The 21,122-nt window shown below is 35.5% G+C and overlaps 1 protein-coding gene across 4 annotated transcripts; it reads left to right on the top strand.

Annotated features, from left to right (window-relative positions):
• The first annotated feature begins 5,222 nt into the window (after positions 1-5,222).
• LOC110915771 (pentatricopeptide repeat-containing protein At5g61370, mitochondrial) lies at positions 5,223-15,880 on the top strand. 4 transcript variants are annotated; one of them, XR_002579223.2, is made up of 5 exons: positions 12,049-12,279; positions 12,521-14,189; positions 14,752-14,993; positions 15,458-15,551; positions 15,648-15,880. XR_002579223.2 is itself a non-coding variant. In XM_022160526.2 (3 exons), the coding sequence occupies exon 2, from the start codon at positions 12,687-12,689 to the stop codon at positions 14,184-14,186; it is 1,500 nt and encodes a 499-aa protein (XP_022016218.1). In that variant the 5' UTR covers positions 12,049-12,279; positions 12,521-12,686; the 3' UTR covers positions 14,187-14,189; positions 14,752-15,880. The 4 variants fall into 4 exon arrangements, 1 of the variants encoding a protein (XP_022016218.1); XR_002579222.2 differs by lacking the exon at positions 12,049-12,279 and adding an exon at positions 5,223-5,394 and having other exon boundaries at positions 15,458-15,880; XR_002579221.2 differs by having other exon boundaries at positions 15,458-15,880.
• The last annotated feature ends 5,242 nt before the right edge of the window (positions 15,881-21,122 follow it).

The raw sequence follows: 21,122 nt of genomic DNA, 5'->3' as shown, positions 1-21,122 counted from the left end.
GAATTCCTGGCCAGAACCCGGACCCGAACCCAACCTGGGTATTCTCAATACCCGAAAATTAAGAACCCGGTCGTACCCGAACCCGGTTCCATACCTGGAACCAGGTATTCCAAAAAACCCGATTTGTGCACCTCTAGGTGGGGTATCGACTATCAATTAATCCAGATTAATCAGAATTAATCGGATTGAGATTTTTATATGTATTTTTTAGTTATATATACAAACACATTTTATATGTAATTTTTTAAGTAGATATGTTTTAACCCCTGATTGACTCATTTTTTAAGTAATTGGCGGAAATTTATAAGGTTGGGTCAAAATTTGGCCAGGATCTGGCCAAAAAATTTGACCAGAATAGGATGACTAATGACCGCCTAGAGATTAATCAGCCATTAATCAGTGTACCTCCTATTAGTGATTGATCGGCGATTAATCGAGATTTTTACAACCATGCGTCTAACCTTCAATTAATTACATGTTATTTTGTTGTCAAACCTTCAATCAAAATTCAAATTCAAAATCTATATAGAAAATTCGTCTTCTACGTTTTCACGGTGGTTGTTTTTTTTTTTAATATATGTCTGAATTTTTCAGTTTGAGCGAGGTTGGATCACGTAAATAATGAAAACTTTGTCTATAGCTTAGTTTTTCAAATACATCATCTATAACTTGATCTTTTATAGGTAAGTTCATAAATCTTTGGGTCAGTCAAAAAACCATAATATACATTAGATAAACTCTAAACTCAAAACCCTAAATAATGAAAACTTTGTCTATAACTTTGTTTTTGAAATGCAACATCGATAACTTGATCTTTTATAGGTAAGTTCATTATTTTGGGGGTTAGTCTAGAAAACCATGATGTACATTAGATATAGAGTAAATTGTCATTTTAGTCCCTGAGTTTTATCCTAAATTTTCATTTTAGTCCAGATAGTTTTTTTTTCTTCTTTGGGTCCTTGAGTTATATATATATATATATATATATATATATATATATATATATATATATATATATATATATATATAATGTTTTTTGCTATTTTAATCACATTGCCTAACTCCATCCAAAAAACCCAGTTAAGTAAAGGGCATTTTTGTCACTTACATATTTTTTTTGATTTTTCTATTTGTTAATTTAAAAACACACTAATTAAAAAGCATAAAGCATAAAGAGTAAAATGCCATTTTAGCACCTAAGATTTGTCCCAAATTGTCATTTTAGTTCAAATAGTTTTTTTTCTCCTTTGGGTCCCTGAGTTGCCATTTTGATCACATTGCCTAACTCCGTCTAAAAACTCAGTTTTAACTATGGGTATTTTTGGCATCTTCGTTGTAAACTTTTCAACTTGCTATTTTAGTTCAAATCTTATTTTATATTAAAAATAAAAGAAAAAAATAATTTATTATAATTATTATTATTTATTATTATTATTATTATTTTTTTTTTATTATAAGACACCTGCATCACCATCCCAAAAACCATTTCAACATCTGTCTCCACCAAGACTTCGCCCCATTTCCATCACTTGCATAACGAACAAACCATTTCCATCCAAGACCTCACCCCAAATCACAATCCAAGATCTCCATTGTACCAAGTCTGACCGACTCACCGCTCGATTCATTCACATCACCGACAATGACCTCTTTCAACTTCTCTCCATGATCGGATCAGTGAGTTCAGTTCGTGTTTGCAGAGACCGGTTCTCGCACAAATCCCTAGGCTACGGTTACGTCAATTTCTACATTCCTTCTCACGGTTATCATTGTTTATTATTTGTTGATTTTTAGTTTGATTGATTAGGTTTTGTTTAGTTATTTCTTTGATTGAATCAATTTCGTTAGTGAAGTTGTGATTTGACTGGAAATTGAACCTTCATGCCACCGCCGAATTTGCGTGGATGATTTCCGGCAGATGTGGTGGGAATGGTGGTGGTCGTGGTGGGGTACCACACAAGGACTGTCGTGGTGGGGTACCACACAAGTGACAGAACTAGGCGGTAACAGGTGGTGGTTTTGTGGGGGTTGTATATATATATATATATATATATATATATATAGAGAGAGAGAGAGAGAGAGAGAGAGAAAGAGAGAGAGAGAGAGAGAGAGAGAGAAAGGGAGAGAGAGAGATGTGGCAGGCGGTGGATGGTGGCGGTGGCAGGTGTTGATGGTGGTGGGTTGGTGATGCAGAGAGATAGAGGGTGGGGGGGGGGAGTAAATGATGTGTCTTTATATGTAGATTGTTTTATGTTTTATTGTTTATGTTTTTAATTAGTTGGTTTTTAAATTAATAAATAGAAAAATTAAAAAATATGTAAGTGACAAAAATTCCCTTTACTTAATTGAGGTTTTTAGACGGAGTTAGGCAATGTGATCAAAATGGCAATAAAATGCAAAACTCAGGGACCTAGAGGAGAAAAAAATATTTTGACTAAAATGACAATTTGGGACAAACCTCAGGGACAAAAATGACAATTTACTCTTAGATATATAATAATAAAATATCGTGAGATCGGTTAACCCTACATCCTATATGGTAGGCATGTCCATGCTCACCCCTCTCCTCAACATCACCACCGGATATTGGTATATTTTCATCCAACATCATCTTCGAGGATAAATGCACAAATCATCACGTTGACGAAAGCCCTTTTGCATTGTACCTTTATTCAATGAACATTTAGTGTTGATAGATTAAAGTGTATGTAGTGTTTTTCAAAATTAGTATACACTAACTTGTGCACCTCTAGGTGGGGTATCGGTTATCGATTAATCTGAGATTAATATGGATTAATCCGAATTAATCGGATTGAGATTTTTATATGTATTTTTTAGTTATATATACACACATTTTATATGTATTTTTTTAAGTAGGCATGTTTAACCCCTGATTGACCCATTTTTTAAGTAATTGGCGGAAATTTATAAGGTTTGGTCAAAATTTGGCCGGGATCTGGCCAAAATTTGACCAGAATAGGATGGCTATTGACCGTCTTGAGATTGATCGGCCATTAATCGGTGAACCTCTGATTAGTGATTAATCGGCGACTAATCAATATTTTTACAACCATGCGTTCTAACCTTCAATACATTACATGTTATTTTGTTCTCAAACCTTCATTCAAAATTCAAATTCAAAGTCTATGTAGAAAATTCGTCTTCTTGATTTTCACAGTGGTAGTTTTTTTAATAGATATCTGAATTTTTCGGTTTGAGCGAGGTTGGATCACGTATATAATGAAAACTTTGTCGATAACTTTGTTTTTCAAATACATCATCTATAACTTGATCTTTTATAGGTAAGTTCATAAATCTCGGGGTCGGTCAGAAAACCATGATATACATTAGATAAACTCTAACCCTTAAACCATAAATAATGAAGACTTTGTCTATAACTTAATGCAACATCATCTTTTATAGGTAAGTTCATACATTTTGGGGGTCAGTCTAGAAAACCATAATATACATTAGATATATAATAATAAAATATCATGAGATCGGGTGACCCCACACCCTATATGGTAGGTCCATTCATGCTCACCCCTCTCCTCAACATCACCACCGCCCACCAGATATTGGTATATTTTCATCCACCATCATCTTCGAGGATAAATGCACAAACCATCACGTTGACGAAAGCCCCTTTGCATTGTACCTTTATCTGGTGTTGATAGATTAGGGTGTACATAGTGTTTTTCAAAATTAGTATTCACCAACTTGCTTTTAGAGCATTCACATCCTATCCATCATCTTCATCTCTCTAATTACACTAGAAATCACTAATTTTCTCTTTCATTTTCAATTAAATAATACATTTTTTATACCTTTTATCATTACTTTTTCTCTACTCACAACCACATTCTAAAAATATTAAAAAATTTATAGGGGAGAACAATGTTTTTCCATATTTACATATGAATAATAATATTTTCTCTTTTTTCCACTCACAACCCCTCATAACCACTATGTATAATATGAAGGGCCTCTAACAGAATTTGACACACAGGATATGAATGCTCTTATGTTCGAGTATTCACTATATTTGATCAAATATTCTCATTACATGTCAATATTTGTTGAATTGTTAGTAAAAAAAGGCTCGAAATACACCCTTAATCACAACGGGAGACTTATTTTTATCAACATTCACAATGGGGGTCATCGCCATTGTAAATGACGATAACTACCCAAGTATTCAGCTCAATCAGAGATGTCAAGTACAAGGTTGTTAAGCACATAAGAGGTGTCAACTAGGGACCAGCTTGGTAGCGTACCAGTACCGAAACTACCAGCCTAAAAAATCGCAAAAAATAGGTACATGTAACAAAACTGCTCAGTACTGTTCCGTACTTAGTGGCGGAACTAGAAGAAATATCCAGGGTTATCCCAATTTTTTACTGTACATTTATAGAACAGATTTTTTTTACCTACATTACAGGGTGCGGCCGATCCTAAAAATTCAAGTGCTTTGGGCGAGCAAAAAAAAGGCCCTTAGGCTTTACCAAATTAAATCTTATAAACTAGTTAACAACAAAAATAAACTCTTAAAACCTAGCAAATAACAAATATACAAATTACAAGCTACTTACTAGTTACTACTAAACGTCTAAACTAGAATTCTATAACATCATCATACAATACATAATACATTCATACAATCATACAAGAAATCAAAGTATCAAAAATCAAATAGACATATATTGAACATTCAGATATCGAACGTTCAAAAAATCAAATACACATATATCAAAAATCAGATTTAAAGGACAATAAAACTCACAAACTGCGTGTGCGACGATTGTGCGAAGATTCGTTCGGCTGTTCCAATCCACTGTGCGTGCGAATGTGCGATTGTTTGGCAGTTCAGGCTCAGGCGTTCAGTTTCTGTTCGTGTGACGTTTGGGAATCAAGATCCCCTCTTCAACAATCTACGTCTGCGACCTCCTGGCCTCCTGTGATGTTTGGTTTTCATGCCCTTAATCAATGGGTAATTGAATTAATCTGATCTTTATTATAATTTAGGCTTAATGATTTTGAAACTTATTATTTGGGCTAACTACTAATTTCACGTTTCATATTTTTAGGGGTATCCTCGTATATCTTTAGAGGTATTCTAATATATAAAACAAAAAAAAAATACACTGCGACTATGGGGTTGAGCCGTAGCCCGTGCTACGGCTGGGTGTTCATTAATTCCGCCCCTGTCCGTACTGATACATTAAGATATTCGAAGGTAAATCAACCCAAAATACCTGTACCTTACCGATCCAGTCCCGAACCAACGTCAAACTTTAAAAAAACTTAAAATAACTCATCATCGCCCGACCTCTGTCTTCTCTGATCGAAGTGTGTTACCGTTAGCATCTACTTGTTTCACCGCCGTTTTCATTGGTTAGTTCCTTAATGTCACACCCCAACCAATGGCGGAAACATCGGGATGAGACGAAGTGTGAAGATTGCTAGAGACATCATAACGCTATTTGTGACAATATTTAGAAAATCCAAATTTCATTGGTTAGTTCCTTAATGTCACACCCCAACCAATGCGTTTGTGAGTTGCGTGAAGTTATATTAGGTCCAAAAGGTCTGCAACACACTGAATTTCTCATGGCACGTTTTACGAAAGTTTGGTAACATGGTGAAAACACTTATATATAGGAAGTACCAGCGGCGTATCCACCATGTTTTAACCACATTACGTCCGTTTCGTTACTTGGGGTCATGTTACGTTCCGTGTCTTACCATACACAGTAGTACACTCTATGGTTCTCATACGCCTATCACTATAATCCCGTGTGCACCCGCGATTATACTGATTGTCGCATGATCCACATAGCTTGTACTAGTTATGTATGAATCAAGGTATACATGAATTTGAAAATAAGAATGTGTACGTAGAAGAATGTCGTATGTAAGCATGTTTATGCTTAAGCATGTATGGGACCCACGTAAGCGAATCCCTCGGATTACGCTCGCGTATAGGTACGAATGTACGAATCATGAGTAAGGATGAAAGTATGAGCATAAGTTTAAGTATGAATACGCATGTATGTATGAGCATAAACATAAAACGTGTAAGTAGTATGTGTACAAGCAGAAGCGTAAAACGTATAAGTAGTATGTGTATGAGTACAAGCATAAAACGTATGAACATAGGTGTAGGTATGAAAAATAAATATTGCGTATATGGTGTACGTTGAGACATTGTAGAGAAAAAAAAAAGGTTAAGTATGTAGATACGAACGATATAAATGATGTTATCGCGAGATATCGACTAAAATGTGTATGATGATGTGCATGTATAGTTGTTTAAACAAAACGTTGAGTTTGTCGAATCAAAATTAGATTGAGCTTGGTTTGAAAGGTAGAATATAGTTTGTATATGTAAAGGAACATAAAGTACTCATTGGTCATGCTTAACGTATTTTGTAATGATTGAAATGCTACTTTTGTTTAAAAAAAAGGAGTTCACGTATGTTAAAAATTGTCGGTCCCCATGAAGTCTTCTAGCCCACGTGTTTTGAAATTTGGATGACGAGTTAAGCGTTGTAGAGAAGGTTTTTTTTTTTTTTAAATAACGGGTTTGTTTCATTTGCATCAAAACATGAAAATTTGGACTTTGAAAGTTCTTGTGAAAACGTCGACCCTTAGAAAAGAAATTTAGTAAAAGAACTTAGTGATTGTTTAAAAATAATTTTAACAAAGGATTTATTGATGTTGGAAAGAATATTTGGTAAACGGTCATATAACATCTATGAGGTCTTATAAGTAATTGAGAAAGGTTAGTTTGATTTCGATTAAGAGTGGAAGTCTCTAGTATGATGATATAATGTGAACGTGTTTCAGTTAATAAATCAGATGTGAAGTTCATGGGCAAGAGATTCATTAGACCGATTAAATTGATAGGTAGCATTTCGTAAGGTTTGGAAATTCGTGTAGTAAAACGGTAAAGACATGATTAAGAATCTCGTGTATATGATTTGAGTGAAAATGGATGGTAGAATAAGAAGTACGTTTGATAAACAATGTATTTTGAAATCGGTATAAGTAGGTATTTTGAATAATGATAAATGATTTAGGTATAAAACATGATCGGGTTTGCATAATAAAATATTTTGAAAGATAAGTTTTGGGTAACGGTCACCTAAGTAAGGGAATCACCCCTAACTCGTTGGTGAAGTCGTTTTAAGGGAAGAGGGGTGGAGTCAATCGTCAAGGTAAGGAAGTCACTCCAATCTCGATGATACATCTCCACTAGTTGTTACAAGGAATATGAATTTAAATTATATGAAAATCATGCGTATATAAGTGTATCGAAAAGGTTCGATATGTTGTGCGTGTGAAAAGAGAAATCAAAGGTAAACTCGAGGTTGAAAGATTGCATCGTATAAAATGAACAATAGAAACACATGTTTGACCAAAGTTTGGAGTGTTCCAAAACGGAACTTTGACTAACCAAAGTGGTCGAAAAGTCTTTTGAATTTGAGGAGCATGTTTTGGCCTAATAGGTAAAATACTCTCGCCGACAAGTCGGTTAACGGTATTTACCCTTCCGGTTACTACATGTCCCAAATCAATCGAAATTTCGAGACTTGGCGGGATTTATGAAAAAAATGCCAAGGAGTGGAACTAGTCGACAAGGTGCGGGTTTCACCCCTAACTTGACGATTTCGTATCCTAAGTGTGGTTGGTACTCGTCGGGTCAAAATTTAATTTCGACGTGTTGACGAGGGTCCACTAGAACTTGAAATTTGAGATTTACCATTAAGATGTGGATTTCACTCCTAGCTTAATCGCGATATCTCGTGTAAAAAAAAAGAATAGGTAGATTGAGAGTCGTTCACCAAATTGTGGGTTTCACGCCTATTTTGGTGAATTCGTCTCATTTGTACAATATGAGTGTTGTCGGATTTAGAATAATCGAGTAAAATGCATGAGGGAAGTGTATGTCGAAGGAGATACACAAACAAGTATAAACACATAAGAAAGCATATCAAGGATGATACTTAAATAATGAAATAAAACAAGTATTAACACATAGAGAAATATGTCAAGAATAACACATAAAGAATCGAACAACGAAACAAGTGTTAACACATAATAAAACAAGCATTAATGCGTAAGAATAACATGTCGAATATTACACATGAGTAACATACATGTTTAAAAGAGCATAAATAAGTAACAAATAAAGTATCATGTAGTAGTCCAAGCAAAGCATACGAATAAGGTTCTAAAACTATAGACTAGGCTAAAGCATTCCTACTTTTCCTAATTCCCTATAGTTATGGCTCTGATACCAATCTGTCACACCCCAACCAATGGCGGAAACATCGGGATGAGACGAAGTGTGAAGATTGCTAGAGACATCATAACGCTATTTGTGACAATATTTAGAAAATCCAAATTTCATTTCATTTCATAACTTCAAATAGTCAACGTTACACGAAATTCAAATACGACAAGTTTAACAAAACAACATGATAACATATCAAAATTTTGATACAACATTTTAAACCCTAACGTCTATATGTGTATCTAGGCATCAACGCTACTTCATTTCATAGCATCATCGTCCTCAACCTGTAACATGTTTAAAATAAAGTTCAATGCAAAAGCAAAGGCGAGTATACAAGTTTGATACGTACATAGCAAAAGATAAGTTTGAACAATTCCTCATAGCAAGCATGTGATTCAAGATAAACATTTAAACATGGCATGTGTCTAACATATCAAACCAAGAAAACGCAACTTGCTCATGACATAACCAAAGTTTCAGTAGAGGCGGGTCGTTAATCCTATAGCGCTACATATGTCAAGGTTTGGCTCGTACGAAGTTAATGATAAGTTCTACACATAAGAATCACCCAAATTTAAAGTATCAAGCCATCACATATACAAGCATGTTATAGGAATGTTCATGTGTTTAGACAAAAGTTCATGTGTAAGTTTCAATAGGTAAACATGTTACACCCCAAAAGTGATAAAAGTAAAAAGGGGGAATACGAGTATACTCACAAAGTTTGCATATGTTTTCCGATTATCCAATTGTTGACGAGTAGAGATTTAGAGTCCGAATGTATAAGGGTTAAGGTTCAAGTATGTTTAGAGTCGAGATTCGGTGTTCAAAACAACATAAAAATAAGATATGAGAATAACATGGAAAATAATCATTTAGTACATATGATGCTTGTTCTTGACACTAGGAAACTCGAAGGAGTTTAGATGTTTTCATGGAACAAGGTTCCATTAGAATCGTGACAAGTTATCATAGTCTAGGATGATGTAATCTAGTACCCCGACATATGAACACTAGTTCATCATCAAAGATTCGATTATTCGAATAATATATTTAGGTTATATAATATATGTCCAATAGTTCAAGCATGAGGTAGAAGATTAAAATCTTCATTTTGGTACCTCTAAATGTCATAGAAGTCATGTAGGAGGTAGGAAGATCAAGTCTTCCATTTAGGCACCTCTATGTGTTCACCACTACACTTGATGTAAAAAAAACAACCAAGGAGGGTCATGAACATACAATAAAGAATAAGAAATATACACACTAACTAAGAGAAATCATCAAATCATGTGAGGATTGTATGTTTGGACAACCCAAGTTGTTCCATAATCACTCATGTATCAAAGACAAAGTTTGACATGACTTGTGGGTTAAAAACCCTAAACAAAACACCAAGTTAATGAGGTTTAATCCTCTGATTTTAAATGTCTCAACCTTGTTTTTAAGCTTAACCAACCATGGGATAAGTTGTAAGCATTAGGACATAGGTATGAGATGTGTTAGACACAAGTTGCATAGGTTTAAACAAGTTTTTGATGAACATAAAAACAAACAGAAAGTTTATGGACTATTTCGGGGCATTTCCAGGTCTGATTTCTCCAAGGAGAAGTCTAGGAATCGAACCCCATGATTATACAAGCAAGTAGGAAAAAGAATCGAGTGAATCAGATAAGAATTGAGTGAGTTATGCTCATTTTCGTGAAGGGGTGTCAATCTACTCGAACCCTTGCTTTCAGCTACGGTTTGGTGGATGTTTTGTGAGTTTTTAGGGTTGCAAAAGTGGTAGGGAGGCTGGTTATAAGTGGTATTTATAGGGGGAAGGATTAGGGTTTCAATGGGTTTGGCTTTGGAAGTGTTTAGAAGGGGTTACACCTTGAAACTAGCCCACAAAACCCAACTATATGGGGCTGAATTTTGCTGAATTGGGCTGCCATATTTCTTTATTTTTTTTATTTTTTTAAAACATTATAATGAGTAATTTTGTTAATTAAGTTGTGTAATAATATGCAACAATGTTTCCCCTAACTTGTAACAAGGTAAAATATGAAATAAAACATGATTTAACTAGGTAAAAAGTGTAATGTACAAGTTTTATTTACGAAGCAAGTTCCGTATTTTACAACGATTACGATGAAAGAATGGTTATAAGAACACAAGATTTCCAAAGATAGAATTTCACGTAAGGTTTCTAAATGTAGGATGTTTGAAAACGCAGGGCGTTACACTTAACTCAATGTCAATTTCTTTCACAACGCTTGCAGTTACAATCCAGTGGATACATTTGCAGACTAAGGGGGTGTTTGGCTAAACTTTTCCACACCTCCTTATAACTTATTGACTTTTACAAAAAGCCAATAAGGAGAAAAGGTGTTTGGCAAACCCAAAAGAACTTTCTAAATGACTTTTTGTATAGGAAGAAAAAGTTAGGAGTAAACTTCCGTTTTGCTCCTTGTGGTTTGGTCACTTTAACGGTTTTGCCCCAAACCTTTAAAAATAGCCATTTTACTCCCTAATCTTTGAAGTCTTTCACGATTTCACTCCCCGCCTCTAACTCCATCTAATTCAACTGTTAAATACCGGTCACATGCCCCTCACATGAGGGGCATTTTAGTCTTTTCCACTTAAACATATTTATTTCCCTATTTAATTTTCACACATTTTCTCTCTCTCTCTCTACACCATTCCCCTTCACCTCCTTCCATTTCACTGTAAAACTATCATCTATCTCTATCTTCCTCTAGAACCATTTCACATTCATTCATTACTTCCTCCTTTTAATCACGAGATCCTCGATTGAGCTTTAATCGAAGACCTCTATTGTTGAACAGTTCAAATTAAAGCAATCGATACAAATGAAATTCTCAAACAACATGATCTGATAGTGAGCTGCTATTTCTATGATAAATCTGTAAGCTTTTGACTTTAATAGAGGTCTATAAGATTTTTTTGAAGCTAGAATTATATAATGTTCAACACATACTAATAGTAATCTAATTAAAGCACACTAACTTTTACCCTTTTCCCTTTTAATTTCCCATATCCCCATTTCCATATCTATAAATTATTGCATGAGATGCATAATTCCACCATTAACATCAAGGTTAAACCTATAAAACCTACTGTACAAATTCACAACACATTACCAGAAATCATCATGATTATCAATGGCGACCGTATGGGTTTGTTGGGGTTAGATTTAGGGTCGCCGTCGTTCCACAACATCTAGGTTTGCGATTGTCGGAGATTAGGGCTTAGATTACTGATTGTTAGGGTTTGTAGTTGAACTCATATGTGTGTAAAAATTTAGGGATAAACAGGTTGTTTGTTTGGGGGTTATGGTATGAAGGTTAGGGGTTATGGCTGGTGGTCGACAGGTGATGGTGGTGGTGGGTGTCGGCAGGTGGTGGCCGGTGAGGTTCTTGGTGGTGATGTCTGGTTATGTGGTTATGGAGAGAGAGCAAAGAGAGAAACTAAAGAGAGGAGATGGTGTATCTTTGTGTTATATATGTATAATAATAATATAATAAAATATCTTTTTAGGTTGGATCGGAAAGACTAAAATGCCCCTTATTTTATACTTGAAATTACCAAAATACCCTTTCAGATAACATGCAATATGGATGGAGTTAGAGGCGGGGAGTGAAATCATGAAAGGCTTCAAAGATCAGGAAGTAAAATAATTAATTTTAAAGATTTGAGGCAAAAATATTAAAATGAATAAACCACATGGAACAAAACGAAAGTTTACTCAAAAGTTAGTTCGAAGAACTCAGGGCGGTATTGTGACTTTTTGAGGTGCTCGTCACTTTTTAAAAACAAAATTACCAAATTACCCCACATAATAATGCCCTACACATATCGCTGCTGTTTCTTTTCTTCCACGGCCCCAACATGACTCCACAGCAGCGAGTTCTTGACGCCAGTTCCGGCTCCCAGGCATCGCTTTCACGTCCTCTGCTACTTGTTCCGCTAAGGTCAGATTGTTTGTTTGATTGATTTGTTCCGGCTGCTGCTGTTTCTGCTATTTTGTTTGTTTAATTTCTTGATTGTTTGAATAAACATTAGAAAACCCTAACAACAGTTGGGGCTAAAATTGATTCTTCATTGCTTCTAATCTATTCAAAATCTACTAAAATCTTACTGTGATTAGGGATTTTGTTAAGGCTTTTAATCTTGATAATTGTGTAGTGAATGCTAAAACGTTTCAATTTGCAGGTTTTTGATGCTTAATTTGCAGAATTCCAAGAGTATAGATCAAGTATGCATGCATAGGAACTAATCTCTTTTGAGTTTACTGGTTGCACACCAGTTGTTCGACGAAATGCCTCAAAGAACAATGAACATATGATAATCTGTATATGCTCCATTTATCTCTTATAACATGAAGCCTTTGCTGCAACACAAGTGTCCACACCTTGATATCTTGAACCCGAGGCGTTTTCTTGCACACCGCTACTCTACATTCCCGACAACTTCAGTATCAAGTGATCTGGAAAAGTTGTGTGATATCATTTGTCATGGGGTTGGCAGTCTAGATGACTTAGAAGCAAGTCTTAACGAACTCAACGTTTCTTACTGCTCGTCGCTCATTACCCGAGTGCTTGATTCTAGCAAGAATGAAGCACCCACGAGACGGCTGCTTAGATTCTTTACATGGTCAGAAAAACATTTAGATGGTGGACTAGAAGATAAAGATTATAATCACGCCGTCAGAGTGTTTGCTGAGAAGAAGGATTTCATAGCACTAGACATGTTGATCTCGAATCTCGGTAAAGAAAACAGGTCAATGGAGAGCGCAACGTTTAGTACGGTCGCTAACTCATTGGTTAAGCTAGGAAGAGTAGACGAAGCGTTGGGGATATTCAAGAACTTGGATAAGTTTAGATGCCCACAAGATAGTACTACGGTTACCGCGATCATTGCTGCTTTGTGTTCAAAAGGGCATGTAAAAAGAGCTGAGGGAGTCATTTATCACCATAAAGATAAAATCTCGAGTGCACAACTAAAACTTATCGTTTACAGAAACCTACTTCACGGGTGGTCAATGCAAGAAAATGTCAAAGAATCACGACGGATTATCAAAGACATGAAAGGTGCAGGTATCGCTCCGGATCTTTTCTGCTACAACACGTTTCTCAAGTGTCTTTGCAAGAAAAACTTAAAGTCTAATCCTTCTGGGCTTGTTCCAGAAGCATTGAATGTAATGATCGAAATGCGAACGTATTCAATCACACCAACCACTATAAGTTACAATATATTATTATCTTGTTTGGGTAGAACTAGAAGAGTTAAAGAATCTCTTCAGATTCTCAACACAATGAGAAAAACAGGGTGTTATCCTGATTGGGTTAGCTATTATCTCGTGGCACGAGTTTCGTATCTGACAGGAAGGTTCGGTAAAGGTAAGCAAATGGTGGATGAGATGGTTAAAGACGGTTTAACCCCTGAACGTAAGTTCTACTACGATTTGATTGGTATTCTTTGTGGGGTTGAGAGGGTAAATTACGCTCTTGAGTTGTTTGATTTGATGAAAAAGAGTTCGTTAGGCGGGTATGAGACGGTTTATAATTTGCTGATACCGAAACTCTGTACAAATGGTGAATTTGAAAAGGGAAAAGAGCTTTGGGACGAGGCGACAACAATGGGTCTCACACTTGAGTGTTCAAGTGATGTGTTAAACCCTTTGATCACTAAGGTATTTAAGCCAATGAGGAAAACGGAAAATAAAGTTAGTGTTTTGGAGACACCCAAACAAAAAGTTGGAGGAAAATTGAAGCCAGCTATAAATGTGAAGAAGGGTAGGAAGTTAATTATTGCCAAAAAGAACGGTAAGAAGTTGATGGTGCATAAAAAGATAAACAAAAAAGGAGCGTCAGCTTGATCGGTACGTTTATACATTTATGCAAGTAATAATGTTTATACATTTATCTGTTGTTAGGTCAAACTTTAGACTCAATATGTCAAAGCAATGTCCTGTTTCTTGATTACAATTATGTATATTATATATGATTATTATATACACACACGCACATATACATACGAGCCATTAAGTCGAGCCACGAGCTGAGCACCCCTGGCTCGATCTCGGCTTGAAAACAAAACGAGCTTTTTTCTAGCGAGCCTTGAGCCACATGCTTTTTGAGCACCCCTAACATTATATTAGAGACGAGTATCAAATTAAAGAACTTTCTCATAACCTAACTGGTAACAAACTAACAACTAACAACGGGATGCTATTAGATTCTTCTACGGTAACATATAAAGACAATTTATATAGTATGTTTTATGTGGATAGCGGGTATGGTGTTGTTAGGCATCTAACCTTAGATGCGAAACCATCAAAACTACGTCAATTTGATAAATCTTAAAAATAATTTTAATAATTTTTTTCTCCTGTTTCTTCTCTGACAATTTCACAACCTCATGCTCTCCCAATTTGATTGCAGAACATCCTTGTAGAGACTAGCCAAGATCATGTAACATTGAAATTTTTACCTTCTTTAACTGCAAAATTACGCTCAACATGAGAATTAATAGCAGAGAGCATCAAAGAACTGGAAAAACTACATGAGATTGATCATGCAAAAAGTTCAAATATATATGGGCGAGTTGCTGACCTTATATCAAAAGAGTGTACTGCTGATCGTTAGTTTTCCAGGCCTGCTTGATGCTAGTAATGTTGCATGAGGTAAGAACGTAAAACCTAGTCCTAGACATTTAATTTCCTATCTTCACATGGATTTTATCTTAAAAATGTGCTCAAATATGTTAATTTTAAGCTGTTGTTGCATATCAAGTTTGATGTAGCTACATTTTTGTCAAGAATTTTTAATATTTTGTAGTAATTCAAAGTTAATAGTTAGTATGTTTGATCTTAAAAGTCAAATTTATATTCGTTTGGAACCAAGGGTTAATGCTTTCTATTTTTTACGTTAAACATATAAGTTTTTATCTTTCACATGGATTGTAAAGAAAGTTTGTGAGCCAAACTGTCCTCTGTTTGAAAATAAAAACTAAGGCCCTATATTCTGCTTACCTATTACAGTTTTATACATGTATAAGTTGGCGGTTGACCCTTTTAATAATAGTTCACTACATTATGGCTTGTTTCATTTAAAGTGCTATACTTTGACCTGTTTAATATTATTTCAGATATTCCGACATGGTTTGACCTGTGGATGACGTTAGACAGGTCGGGTTGAACTCATATGCATCATCATTATAGGATTGTGTTCATACTGAGTAGGTAACCGAATTGATGAGAATCATTTAGGGGCTTAGGGCCATTTATGTGATGGAAGAATGATTGTTTATCAGATATTCGGATTTTTTTTTGAATCAGTGTAAAGAAGGCAGCCTTGCAGATGAGGCACTATGGGTGTTAAAGAAAATGAGTGACTTTAACTATCGACCCGACATTACGGCTTACAACGAGGTGAAAGAAGAAAATAAATCCAGTTACAAATCATGAAAGGGTTACATTGTTAGACGATTTTTATTCGACATCAACAAATATAATTAATTAGAACAATATTATTATGTTTATTATTCTAAGTACCAAGTTAGTTATGGTTATACGGGTTGCTTTGGCGCCAAGTTAAATGGTTATGATGGTTGATGTTAACCGCCAAATACCGAAGGGTATAAATACCCGCACACCTTCATTTTGTGCGTAATCCACGGTGATGACTTATTGTTAAAAGAGACCAAGGCAATAAAGCAAATTACTATATACATGACGTTTTAAATCCAAACAAAACAAACATCAACACATTGTTCAATAAAAGGAAATAACTAAATCTTGCTATTTTGATAACTAGGCAATCCAAAATGAGTTTGTCTTGATCTTGAGCATGACTACCAGAAACATATAGAAAATCTATTAACTATAAAAAAAGTTGGTGAGAAACATAGATTTAACATGTTAAGATTATTTGTATTTGATCTTTTGCCTTTAAGTTTATTGTTTGTACAAGTGACCTTGAGTGTGTATTTTCGGGTTCTAGCGTCTTGCTAGTCTGATATTTATTTTTACTGATTTTTTTTCCATTTAAAAAAAAAAGTGACCATTTATGTATCTTTCAGTATTTTGTTTGTAAAGAAAGTTTTGTGTGTCGAAATTTCTTATGCATTTCTACTTTTCTGAACCGTATGATTTTTCAATTTTTCAAAATTCGCTTACTTTTATACTCATTATTAAACCGCCCTCTGTAAGGAAACGCGAACTGAGAACTCAAGATAAACATAAAAGCAAGGAATGCTCATCTTTCAAAGTATGACACAATGTGACATATTAACAAAAACGACTTTGTAAGTGTGTGGGATTTCATGAACCCTTCCTTAGCTGAGATGGCCTAAGACTTAGCCATGGTTGGAAACATTGAATCTGGCAGGAAAGATAATTCTTGCATCTATGCGATTAGGCAAAAACTACATGCAGCTAGTCATACTCAAGCAGGCTCAACTCAGCTAAGTATTGACTCAAAGCTTCGAGTGTGAGATTAGATGTCTATCATTATTTGAAAAGGGTGAGTTAAACATAAAGTTAGCAAATCGAATATATAGAACTTGAGATGAAGCTTACTTGAAACTCTTTTTGAGAATGAGCAATTTCCTGTGATTAAACAACAAGTCAAATGACAACACAAGTTAGTCAATAAATACTTAATAATATTTGAATATAGATTCTTAACAATCATACCTAACAAATGTCATCACTGTTGGATCTTCGATTTGATACCTGAGTACAACGTTTTTCGTTTTCGTTTTTCCACCACTTTGTCTTTTAAGATTGTATGAATATGTATCCCAAGTGTATATTATATAACTACTACTACTATTAGGGCTGGCAATTTTACACGAATACACGATACGAACCTACACGAAGTTAACAGGTATCGTGTATGGCCTTAACAGGTATCGTGTACCAAACAGGTAGACACGAGATTACCTGTTAATTTTCGTGTATAAACAGGTTAAATACCTGTTAATACCCGTTAGTACACGATAAGAAATTAAATTAAATAAAATTCATCAGCCATGTGTGTGTGGGTTCCTTAATTCCTTTCTATTTTCATTCCTCATTCAATTCAAAAAAATAAAATAAAACCCTGAACTCCCTCTGTAACTCTCAGATAGCATGTCGTGTTCGTGTTTTTGTTCGTGTTAACAGGTATTAACAGGCAATTTTCGTGTATAACAGTCGAAAAGTCGTTTTAACAGGTATTAACAGGTAATTTTCGTGTATATCGTGTCGTGTTCGTGTTTGAAAAAAAGGACACGATAAGTTATCGTGTCGTGTTCGTGTATGGGATTTCGTGTATCGTGTCTTATCGTGTCTTATCGTGTCTTATCGTGTCGTGTCGTGTCTTATCGTGTACGGGTATACACGATATGCCAGCCCTAACTACTATAAACGCTATTTTATTTCTCTATCTTATTAACAACGAAATATGTGTAAAACAACTAGCAAGATGCTAGAACAGTTAACTCATGTCTTAACACCTAGATGCTAATAACGTCCAAGTGCTTTTGATGCCAAAGATGACATATCATTATCAATTATCAAACAAGTTTTTGGACCTTTCATAAACAAAGTTTGAAACATCAGAATTCAAAAACCCATTATAATTCATTCATTTTTAATTCTAGAGGAAATGAACAGAAAAGTGAAATTCTTTTAAATGGATTATCATGATAAATCTCAACATCAATTCTTATGAAAAGTTGAGCGATCTAAACCAAGGGACGTTTGGTTTGCAGGAATTCAATGGAATTTAAGGAAATTGGAATTTGAATTCCATCTTTTAAAATGTTTGGTTCACAGAATTTGATGGAATATTTGGAATATCAATTCCAATCTTCATGTGTTTGGTTGACAATGGAATTGGAATTGGAATTAGGCATGTATTCCTTCAAATTCCTTTAACTAAAGGAATTCAAAATCCTTCCTATATGTGAAGGAATTAAAGTAAATTCATTGGAATCTTCGACAGTTTCGACCCGCACTGTTTCGACCCGTACCGTTTCGACGTGAACAGTTTTGACTCGTACTGTTTCGACACGAACCATTTCGATCCGTACCGTTTCGACGTGAACCGTTTCGACCCGTACCTGTCACAACCCCCGATCCCAAATCCCCGGGAACGGGCGGCCGCGAGCCAGTTTCGGTGGTATCACGTTATTAACCAATTTGGCAGCGGAAATTTTCATCAGGACCGTAGTTAGGAAATATTTATCAGAGTAAACCACCACATTTTATAATATTAAACACATGGGTAAAGCCCAAGTTTTTAGTACACATAATTTCATAGGGATACACCCCATTTTATTTAAGAAAAACATCTATTTCTTTTTAGGTAACTTTATTGCCACTTTTCCAAGCCTTCAGTGCTGTCCAGCTGGCTTCTATTTGGCTATCACATTTTGTTACCTGAAACGCGTTTTAAAAACATTTTGTCAGTGGGAAATACTGGTGAGTGAATCTCAGTTTAATCAAGTTGAAATACCAATCATTTTACAGTATTGAGGGCGCATCCACAATTACATTTGTTTCCAAGATATAACAATTAACATCAGTGGTACTGTCAAACTCAACTTGTGGAATGTTACTACGCCAGTAACAAATTTTGTATACAAAATCCCAACATACCCACTATAATTGTATTCTTACAAATACTCAAAAACTGCTTTGTATATATTTAATTAAGTGAGGTTTTGTAAAAACATTTAACAAAAAGAGGATTACTCACATTGCTGTTTTAGGGTTTTCAGTAAGGATTTCCTAGGAATAATCTATAATTTACACAAATGCACGTGTGTTAGTATAATAACCCATTTTAACATTAGTAATACCCTCCCCGAGACGGCATTCCAACGACTACGTCGGGCATAACCACGACAGCCGTTACGGAACCCTAGATCAATCGGGCAGAGTATCTAATACGTCTTCAGGGGTTATAATACTTACATCGTAGTAGAACCTCGCTATTTAGGGGGTATAATGCTCGAGTATTACTTCTACTATTCAGAAATTCGTGAGAGAGAAAGAAAATTGAACGAAGTAGACTGAAATCCGATGGCCTCTATTTATAGTTGCTGAAACTAGGTCTCTCGCGGCCCGCGTAAAACAAGCACAAGGCTTACGCGGCCCGCGTTAAAGCTAGGTCAACGCGTAGCCCATCCGGATCACCAACTAGGCTCGACATGTGTTGGGCCACGTGGCGGCCCAGGGTTCAGCCACCTTTCACCCTCTCGCGGCCCGCGTAAGGTTAAGGTGAGGCTTACGCGGCCCGCCTTAACTTAAAATTCTGATTTTTATTTTATTTTTAAATGTTATGTTGTATTTTGGGCTCGGTTTTCACATACGGGGTATATTTAAATTTTTTTTAGGACATTTTAAATATTTTTAGGGCGTCGGAAAAATTTTGAGGGTGTCGGTTTACGTTAGGGTTGTTATATCCTCCCCACCTTGTTTTAGAGCTCGTCCTCGAGGTCTACTAGAACAAGTGTGGATATTTCCTTTGCATTTCTGATTCAAGCTCCCATGTGTATTCAGGTCCTCTTTTGGAGTCCCATTTCACTTTGACCAGAACTAATCTCTTATGCTTGAGATTCTTAACTTTCCTATCTTCAATCTGTAGAGGCTTCTCTACGAACTTGAGTTGTTAATTTACCTCTATATCTTTAAGAGGCACTATGAGTGATTCATTAGCTAGGCACTTTTTGAGATTAGATGCATGAAATACATCATGTATTTCTACCATTTCCTCTGGCAGTTGTAGCTGATAGGCTACAGGTCCTATTCTTCTAATAATCTTAAAAGGTCCAATATACCTGGGACTTAGCTTTCCTCTTTTGATGAATCTCACCACTGCTTTCCAAGGAGAGACTTTTAACCACACCTTGTCACCTACCTGGAATTCTAACGGCTTACGCCTGTTATCAGCGTAGCTCTTCTGTTGATCACGTGCCGCTTTTAGTCGTTCCTTGACTTGAATGATTTTATCTGTTGTTTCCTGCACTATCTCAGGTCCAGATAGTTGTTTTTCCCCAATTGCTGCCCAACAAACTAGGGTTCTGCACTTTCGTCCATAAAGTGCTTCGAATGGTGCAACATTAATACTTGTGTGATAACTGTTATTATAAGAAAATTCTATTAAGGGTAAGTGATCGTCCCAATTACCTCCGAAATCAATTACACAAGCTCTAAGCATGTCTTCCATGGTCAGAATTGTCCTTTCACTTTGCCCGTCCGTTTGAGGATGGTAAGCTGTGCTTAGATTCAACTTGGTTCCCATTGCTTTTTGGAAACTTGCCCAAAAATGAGAGGTAAAACGGCTATCCCTATCAGAAACAATTGATAAAGGTATTCCATGTAATGAAACAATTTCATTTACATACAATTTGGCTAATTGTTCCATGCTAAAAGTTTCCTTCATCGGTAGGAAATGAGCTGACTTGGTTAGCCTATCTACAATCACCCAGATTGTATCATTACCTTTTCTTGTTTTGGGTAATTTGGTAACAAAATCCATTGTTATCAATTCCCATTTCCAAACTGGCATTTCTAATTGCTGTAACAAACCTGAGGGTTTCTGATGTTCAGCTTTAACTTGCGAGCAAGTTAAACATTTAGAAACATAAGCTGCTATATCCTTTTTCATTCCTATCCACCAGAAATTTTTCCTTAAATCCTGGTACATTTTATCACTTCCTGGATGTATCGTATATTTAGATTTATGAGCTTCTTCTAATATATGGTGATGTAGGTTTCCTAATTTAGGTATCCATGTTCTCTTTTTATGGAATCTCCAAA

The sequence above is a fragment of the Helianthus annuus genome, chromosome 16, assembly GCF_002127325.2.
Source record: "Helianthus annuus cultivar XRQ/B chromosome 16, HanXRQr2.0-SUNRISE, whole genome shotgun sequence".
Taxonomy (NCBI): Eukaryota; Viridiplantae; Streptophyta; class Magnoliopsida; order Asterales; family Asteraceae; genus Helianthus; species Helianthus annuus.
The sequence above is the reverse complement of the archived record's forward strand: the minus strand, read 5'-3'. Positions and strand labels throughout refer to the sequence as shown.